The 9512-nt window shown below is 42.7% G+C and overlaps 1 protein-coding gene across 2 annotated transcripts; it reads right to left on the bottom strand.

Annotated features, from left to right (window-relative positions):
• Positions 1-1510: 1510 nt before the first annotated feature.
• RCAN3 (regulator of calcineurin 3) lies at positions 1511-8686 on the bottom strand. Of its 2 annotated transcripts, none has more exons than XM_003212639.5 (5): positions 8418-8686; positions 7139-7381; positions 4901-5074; positions 4390-4561; positions 1511-3602 (listed from the first exon to the last, which is right to left on the bottom strand). In XM_003212639.5, the coding sequence occupies exons 2-5, from the start codon at positions 7334-7336 to the stop codon at positions 3394-3396; spliced, it is 753 nt and encodes a 250-aa protein (XP_003212687.2). In that variant the 5' UTR covers positions 7337-7381; positions 8418-8686; the 3' UTR covers positions 1511-3393. The 2 variants fall into 2 exon arrangements, with proteins under 2 accessions (XP_003212687.2, XP_031412690.2); XM_031556830.2 differs by lacking the exon at positions 8418-8686 and adding an exon at positions 8016-8336.
• Between the last annotated feature and the right edge of the window lie 826 nt (positions 8687-9512).

Below are 9512 nucleotides of genomic sequence, written 5' to 3'. Positions count from 1 at the left end.
ACAATGGGAATAGGAGAACACAGCCAGGAAAACGTGCAGGGAAAGCGATGGGAGGGGAAAGGAGCCCCAAAGCTCCACAAGGAGAGAGCGGTGCGGCTCAAAGGAGATGGGAAGGGAGTGGTGGTGGGGGCCCATTCAGAACCGTGGTCCCCCCAAGAGCTCAAAAGTGCCCCTCAGAGCCCCCCACAGCCCCTCTGTCATGGTTTTATAGTTCTGCTATCGGTATTCCTCATCATAAGATCTTATCAAGCACAGGCAAGTTAAAAGGAAATAATCCAGCCCAAAGGATTGAAAACTTCCTACATGAAGGGATATAAGAAGAGCAGAATAACTGCAGATCCCAGGGGATTCATGGTCAGAGAGGAAGACCCCTCCAGTTCAAAATAAGGCTTGTGGTTTTCAGACACTGTCGTGCAAATTTCTCCACAAACATAGGACATTTTGTCCCAGAAATACCAATTCTTACCCAAAAATATAATATTTTCTCCCACCAAAAATGACTTTCGCTCCGAGAAATACCTGTTTTTCCCCAAAAATATGACTTATTTTCCCAGACACATTGGTTTTCTCCCCATAAATGTGAAATTTGCAAATAGAAATACCTCTTTAATCCCCATAAATATGACATTACCATGCAGACATAAGTGTTTTTCCTCAAACATGAAGAATGATGAATTATTCTCCCAGAAATACCCGCTTTTCCCCCAAAATGTGGCTTTTTCTCCATGAAATACCTGTGTTTCTCCCCAAAATTGTGGCTTATTCTCCCAGAAATACCCGTCTTACCCAATAATAAGGCTTTTTCTCCATGAAATACCTGTTTTTCACCCAAAAATGTGGCTTTTTCTCTCCAAAATAGCTGTGTTTTTCCCCCCAAAATGTGGCTTTTTCTCCTAGAATTAACTGCTTTTCCCCAAACATATGACTTATTTTCACAGAAATACGTTTTTCTCCCCAAAAATGTGGCTTTTTCTCCATGAAATACCTGTATTTCTCCCCAAAGTTGTGGCTTATTCTCCCAGAAATACCCGTCTTACCCAATAATAAGGCTTTTTCTCCATGAAATACCTGTTTTTCACCCAAAAATGTGGCTTTTTCTCTCCAAAATAGCTGTGTTTTTCCCCCCAAAATGTGGCTTTTTCTCCTAGAATTAACTGCTTTTCCCCAAACATATGACTTATTTTCACAGAAATACGTTTTTCCCCAAAAATGTGGCTTTTTCTCCATGAAATACCTGTATTTCTCCCCAAAGTTGTGGCTTATTCTCCCAGAAATACCCGTCTTACCCAAAAATAAGGCTTTTTCTCCATGAAATACCTGTTTTTCCCCCCCAAAAATGTGGCTTTTTCTCCCTGAATTACCTGTTTTTTGCTGTCCAAGTCAGAGTCAAACTCCCACTGTAAGGGAAACATCCCAAGGGAATCCATCTTCACTGCTCACTCAGTTGCACCAACATAAACACTATCAGAACACACAGCAAACTTGGGCTAATTAAAGAAAACCACGTGAATGGCGTTGTATCATTTTTATTTTAAGCCTCTTTACACAAGGAATGATGTTGGAATGCAAGGTGCGATACACTTTACACAACGTATATTAACAACATCACTCATTCCATTTGCCTTTATAAAATGGTTTTGGAAAGTTTTCACTGAATCCCTACTTACACAAACTGTTACAGTGGGGTAGAAATCAAACAACTGACAAAATATAAATACCAGAGAATCTAAGATGGACTTCTGGCATTTTAAAACACAAGTCTCGTGGACAATACAACTCTTATTTTTTTGTACTGCAGAACAGCAAGACGGAAGTCAGACAAAGTGATTTGAACATCCGAAGAAATACATAAATATCAGTACCTTTGCAGGTGAGATGAACAAAATCCTTTTTCCTGCCATTCTCAAGGACACTCCTGCCTCTGGAACAAGGACCTGCCTGCAGGATCCCGCTTTACAACTGCAAGCCAGTGGCAGGAAGGGATCGCAACTAGCACAATATGGACCTGAGAACTACAGTTCCTGTGCAGATCCACGATCACTGCTACTTCTGTTGTCAACCAAGTGAAAACACTTAGTAAAGTTCAACGAGCACTTCAAATAGAATTAAAATACACTAAAACGATTTGAAAAAGTCCAATTTCTGAATGATTTCTATATATGCATATATAAGCAGCTTGGCTTTTTCAGTGTTGTTCTGTTTTGTTTTTTTTAATAATAGAAAAAAGAATAATCTATGTAGACTAAAAAAGGTTGATTATAAAGTAGCATAAAAGCGTAGTAGCACATGTCACACAATGAGGCATATTTTCCTCTTATTGAAATGCTTAACACGACTTTACAGAATTAAAGATCTGTATTTTAAAAAATGCATCCTTGTCTCTAAAGCAGCAGGTGCTCTATCAGACAGAGAGGATGCTGCACAGGAAGAAGTCTCAATGAAAGACAGCAAATAAGGGCTCAAACTGCATAACAGCTGGCTAAGCCAGGCAACTGACTGTCTTCAAAAAAACAAAAACAACAGATCAGGTTTAGGGCCACAGGTCAGAAATCCTCCCTAGGTGTTTAACCTCCTCATATAATTCAGTCATAAATCACTTTGATTTATTTATAAATTGAGGCCATCTCTAGGACTGGAGAGGAACAAACATTACCACATTTCCAGAGAGGATAAGAGAACACATTCAATAGCCGAATCCCTATTTTACTCTGCATATTGTAACTCACTCTTAAGCAGATGTCAGTGCAAACTGTTGCAACCATCAGTGTACCATCAAGCAGTAGCAGCAGTAGTGCTGGAGACAGATTCAGGGTCCGTCTTGTAGTGGTCTGTGGTTCTTCCTCCTGTACTCCTTTGTGTAGTGAGCACAACTACTGGAATTTAGTTCCATATATGTATTTGTGCCTCATGTCAAATTAAAAACATATCTGAGAAAAGCAAGTACTAACTTTCAGCTCAGAAGACTGATAACTGGGAAGTAATTTTAGCATGAAGGCCTATGCCTCACTTCCACTTAAATAACTGGAAGCTGCTGCACGAGCATGGATCAGTTTATAACTGCTATACAAATAACTTCTTCAAATCCAGTAGTGACAGAAAAATATTATTTTAGCACTTGGTACACCACACTTTACAGTATAAAGAATAATATTTCAATAAAACTAAATTTCCTATTTTTCACTATTGCAAGTCAGGTGGATTTGCTACACTTGGGAGACTAATCCTTAGAATTAAAGTGCTTTGTAGAGCATTGGCATCCAAAATCTCGAACATGAGAGACAACTACAAGTAAAATCTGTTGTTGCTATATATAATATATAGCAGGACAACAGGCATCAACGTGAGTACTCATTACATGTCTGGTTTTTGATGGCATCCTGAGCAACACACAGTTTAACAGTGCATAGTACCCCCTACCTCCAACGTACAATCAAATGCTTTAGATTCATTCAGTATTGTTGCAGGTGGCTCTGGACGCCTTGTTTGCATGATCTTCTGTTTAGGATTTTTTAATTCTTCTTCCTCTTCTGTCTCACTTTCACAGACATGGACGACGACACTAGGAGTTGATTCTGTCCCTGCATGAAGCTCATACTTCTCCCCTGAGGAGCAGCAAACAAAGACCATGCTAAGAACATCCCCAAGGAACAGCATTAAGCCACTTCATCACAAAAACTCCTTAATAGCTGCAGTAACACAATCAAAAGACAAGGAGCGTACAAATTTTTAAGTGATGTATTTGTGCTAAGCATTTATAGGACATTTCTAAATGGAAAACCATAAATGCATTTGATAAAATTTAATCCTCCTAATTCCCCATGAAGTTATGTTGCTACTATACCCAGCAGTGGCTTTCTGAGAGGACAAGAAAGTAGCTCCCTTCTCTATACCACTACCTGTTAGAACATTTCTCTCCTGTTAGGACTGCAAAAGCTCCCTCCTCATGAGAGCTGAAGCCAATTCAACAGATTACACATTAGGTCCTTGTGTGAAAGATAAACCTTCCTTTCAGGGAAAATAAACAGCATTGTTCTGACTAAGACCCATGAAAAATTTTTATGATGCAACATAAAATCCATATTAGCATCCTTAACAACTGAAGCCGCCAACCTGCAAGAGACTGAACATCTCGTTCCTCTTCTTGTTTGTTGGTCAATACTAAGATTATAGCAAAATTCAATAAATGGGTGACACAGAGCCAGCACCACACAGTCCAGTTCTGTGTTATAATTTCAGTCAGTTACAGAACGAAGTAAATAGTGACAGCTTACTTTATTCAAGTAAGTAACCTCATGTGAGACTTGGTTCTTTTCACAGAAAAGTAGATAAATGCCCTGGATAAGTACTTCTGAAGTTAAATAACACAACAAAAGCAGGTAAATATCCCACCTGGTCCCAGCTTGGAGACAGCACAAAGGAGGTCATAGTTTATCAGTGGAGTTGCATCTTCAGTCTGTTTCCATCCAACTGGGGGAGATGCAGGTGGTGATATCAGGAACTGTTTAACAGGTTGTGGAGGAAGAAGATAGGACTTGTCTCCTACTTCACTGGACACCTGTACCTAAAGACAAAGGCCAGGAGATGCAGAATGAAATCACAAACATTCATATTCATTTAGTCTGTTTCCCCAGTACTGTATGACTGTTCTCTGTATTAACAATGCTTAATCCAGTCTAGATTCAAAAATAATAGCACAACTATATAACACTTCAGATAAGCAATGCAGGTTAAGAAACTGGTCTGTGTTGACGGTGTAACTGTTGATGAATAGATAATACATGCTCGTGTATAAGAACAAGACATTAATGGCTGCTTCAGAACTTCTCAGAAATGAAACTTACTGTCAAATATGAAGCAAGGGAGAAACAGGCACACATGCAGACCAAGCATTCCAAAATACCTGTGCAAAATATAGCTTCAGCTTTTTTCCATTGAAGTCAGTTTCATGCAGTTCAATCCGTGCTCTTGCTGCTGCCTCTGGATTACTGAAGTTTATCCTTACTCTTCTAAAGCTTTTGAACAACTGGAATGTAACTTGATTATCGTAGACAGTGAAAAGTGCTTCAAATCTTTCCTAGAGATGAAGTACAGAGATTCTCCAAACACAACATGAACGTTTTCACTCGAGGAAAACACATTCTGTATTCACTTTCCTCTCCCAAATCCCCATGCATTTCCTTAACATCCTTCTAAACCTGCATGTTTCATAGTTCTCCCTGACTGCTCTATCTCGCTACTAAAATTCCAGGAGTACACTGATGTGTAAAAGCCCCTGTAGCTCCCAAGAACTGCCATCTAGTGACAGTTACCCAAGAGCACAGAGGTCAACAAAAATAGCTGCACACTTGCACCTGACTTTCACCTGAGCATCTCCAAAAACATGATGTAAATCAGTTCATTTTTAGGCCTGATAAAATAAAGCATAGAATGATTAAGGAAACTAAAACAAACAAACAAACAAACAAAAACCATAGGATTAATGAGATTGCTCTAGGAGAGAAAGACTTATTACCAAATACTGGGTTTTTTTGCAAAAAGCAAAAATAAAAAAAAACAAATATTATTGAATTAGAAATCTTATTAATCATTGAGGAGATTGAACATAACTGTATTGTTAAAGGTTCAACTTGTCTTTATTTACTAGTTCCTTTTTATTAAAAACCTAATTTGCAGATTTTTTTCCCCCAGTATAAATACAGGTATTCTCACTCACTGTAAAAAATCAAATTCAGATCAGCAGAAGAATGCAAACAACATATTTTCAATTTTATTTACTCTGCTTTGATAACATTCAGTTACTCACAGAGATCTACATAAGCAAGCGAGCAGAGAAGAACAACTTTTAAGAACTCTTTCTAAAGGCAAAACTTGTTTAGTTTCAAACTACTCCAATCTCTTTACACAAATCCTGTTGACTCCTGTAATAATACTTATAGGATGAGGTTGCCACTGACTTCCGTTTTAATTAGGACAAAAATAACTCTACAGATGATGCCCACGTTAGTTTTAGAATTATTAGTTTAGCAATTTTTTCTGCAAGCTGCACCATCTCAAGGTCTTCATTAAATCAGAAAATCCATTCCTTCTGACCAAATTTGGTAATGAACAAATGCAGAACTACAATCTAGTGTAATCACTATTTCCCAAATAACATTTGAAATTAACCAGAAGTGGTTACATCCACCAATAGCTTCATCACGCATCCAATCACTCTGGTATCATTAAAGAACACATTGCCCTCAACACACCTGATATGCTCAGACAGACAGACTGTGGGAATACCTTCACAGAAAAAGAAAACGTGACAAATCCCTGGCAGACATGCAATGTAATTTAGCCAGGCAGCATTCTCAGCGCACACTTTCTATATCAGATAATGAGTTATAGGACATGCCGTCTCTGTAGCAGAGCTGAATTAGCCTGGTGCAAGACAATGTTTTGTTGACCAGCTGCTGCTTTCACTGCCCTCTTCCAGAAGTGGTAACAACCACTGACCCAACTGGAGGGTGAGCCACTCTCAAGAGGCTTCGGAGAATGCAGAAACAGGAACAATTTAGTCATCCAAGATTTACAGGTGTATGCAGGAAGGGAGGTGCCACCTTGTCCTCTTCAGTTTTTTCCTCAAACACTCATGAGCTACTAATAGTCATTCCTGATGCTCTTAGATGCAAAGAGCATGCACAAATCTGACTGAATACAAAGATTAGCAGCCTGGGGAAGATTTAGTTTATTATAAAGTCCTAAGCGACTATCAAGAAGTTATTTTAGTTCAAAGCAGAACATGCATTCTAAGAATGTACTATAATCTTTAACAGAATCCTTGCCTTGAAGTAAAACACGGACATTTGCCTTCAGATTATACATAAATCTTCCTTTAAATTTGGTACTTTACATGAAAAGAAAAATCAGAAGAGCCTTTTTGTAGGAGGAGCCTTGTCACCACTAGTAGCAATTTCAAATGCCAGGACATTGCATTACCATCTCCTCTTGGGAAATCTAGTCATTCTTGATCTGAGTTCACTGGTAAATAATTTGGGTGGCTCCCCCCCAGCACAACACACAGCAGTACCAGACAAAACATCCCCTGCTGCCTCTATACTTGCAATGCTGAACCCAGATACACCTCACTTCATCTTACCTTTTCCTCCTGTACCTCAAACACCGCTTCATGCACACTGCAAGCAAACAGTGAGGTAGGCAAGTCGCTTAAATCCATCATCTCTTCCAAATCATCTTCATTTTCTCCAAAAATCATCTGTTCTTCTTCTTCTTCTTGGTCGCTGCTGTACAGATCGGACTGGCCGTCGCTCCAGGACTTCATAGTATCTCTGAGCATCGTTCAACCAATGCAGGACTGTGCTCTAGAGCTCCTGGTAAGGGTCTGCCATTACAAAAACGCACCCAATTAGGGCAACAAAATACTACACTGTGAGTTGTTTTCTGCCCTATGCGATGACGGCAAGTCTCAAACAAGATGTCTGAACAACGCTGGAATTGCCTGAGCATCCCCATTGATGCAAGGGAGATCACCATTTCTTTCAATAAGTAACAAATGCTTTGAATTCATCGTGTTCCTTTAGATAAGGATAGAATCTCACTCACTATTGGCTCAATGGAAAGAAAGCAGTCATGCCCTTCATCTCCTGCACACAGCTTGTAGGGAAAACTCTGTACAAGTTAAACAAACATCTCAGCAACAAGTGAACAGTTCTGCATGTTTTGCAACACAGCATTTATTGCAAGCGGGAAAACAAACCTGAGAAATTTTCATAGAGGGCTCTGAACTACATAAAGCATCGCTTCCATTTGACAAACACATTCCACACAGGCACACACTGCCACTCTCGTTTTTAACTATAAAACCGCAAGGTTAACTCCAGTTTTGTCCAACTCCATCCCAGGGGTTCCACAACTGTAACTAAGCACTATCAGAACGTGGAAGAGGTTCCCTGGGATGGGATCAGATGTGTAACACCAACGTACCATCATTAGGTAAGTACTAACAGAAACAGTACCGTGAGAGGCGTTAACGGACGAGGCAGAAAGCAACAGGGCCAGAAGGGCCACCCCGAGCGGGATGGCAGCTGAACGCTCCGTACAGCCACCCCCGCACCGGAAGCGCAGCGCTGCGCTCGCTCGTCCGTGCAGCGCTCTGAGGGCTGCCCCTGTCCCGGCACCGCCCCACACAGCCCCACCGCCCACAGATCCACCTGAGAGCCGCGGAGCTGGGCCGCCCCACAAAGCCCAGGGCGCACCGCCCTTCAGCTTCCAGATTACGAGGAGCGATGGCGACGGGGGACGGCAGCGCCGCGGGTTCCAGGCTCTCTCACACACACACCCGTGTGGAGACGGGGCGCGCAGCGCTAAGGAGCCGCTCCACTCGGCCTGGCTGTGCCCTCCCACTACACCGCGCTCACCTCAAGATAAGACATTCGATGCCCGAGGGGCGGCGGAACACGAGATGGAGGCGGGAGAGCAGCGAGGGCTCAGCGAGGGTTCCCTCAGCACCGAGACGAGCCGCCCAGAGAGGGGCGGCAGCCGGCGCCGTGCGGAGCGATCCCTGCGGGCGGAGGGCGGCGCAGGCGCGCCTGCGTGCGCGGTCCCTCATCCCGCATTGCCTCGGGGAGCTGGGGAGGAGAGGGTGGTGACCGGGATGGAGGGGGGCGACGCTGCGCATGCGCCATCCCCGCCCTCTCGAGGCCAAGTGAGGGGCAGCGCCTCAGGGCGGTCCGTCTGCGATGGGGGTCGGTGGCTGTTAGGGCTGCGTTGGGCGGTCCCCGAGGCTCCAGAGCGGATCGTTGTGCGGAGAAGTGGCCGCCAGGCTGCAGAACGAGCGTCACTGACTCGGAAAGCCCGCACGCAGTTCGGGCTTTAGCATAAATACAGACGTTTCTGCGGTTTAAATGCTCTCTTTTGAAGTTCGGACATGGAAAAGAGTAGATAGTAATAATCTTCAGCTGATCCTTTCCCTCACAGGAGAGCAGAGAATTGGTCAAACCTAAGAAGGGCTTCTGCAGATTCAGTGCTGATTTCGACAACAGTGGAGTAATCTTAATCATTCTCTCCCTTTCCTGGCTGCAGTCAAAGCCATTATTCACGCTGTCCCCTCTCCACCCACTCAGCCTTCACCCACAGCCGCCTCAGCTGTGCCCACCTCAGGAACACAGAAGTACACCTTTGTACACCTCAACCACAGCTGTCCAGATCCCAACATCAGTTGGTTACCTTTATGCCACCATCTGACATTCTCTGCTGCCACCCAGTAACTCTTGGATGAGGCAGTAACATGGCAGTACCTGTTTGTCACAAGCTATAGCATAGGGATGCTGCTTCTGCAAACATACAGAAAAGAATAAGCCCCTGCCTTAAGGTCTAGCCAGGAGTACCACATAGGGCAACTGTAACATCACAGTGGACGTGACTGCTCTCAGGTTGTTGTTTGTCCACTTGTGGTTTGGGACCCCAAGAGATACATTTAATTAAGAGCACTCTGAGGGTTATAACCACCCCTT

This window comes from Meleagris gallopavo, chromosome 25 (assembly GCF_905368555.1).
Source record: "Meleagris gallopavo chromosome 25, MGAL_WU_HG_1.1, whole genome shotgun sequence".
NCBI lineage: Eukaryota > Metazoa > Chordata > Aves > Galliformes > Phasianidae > Meleagris > Meleagris gallopavo.
The sequence above is the reverse complement of the archived record's forward strand: the minus strand, read 5'-3'. Positions and strand labels throughout refer to the sequence as shown.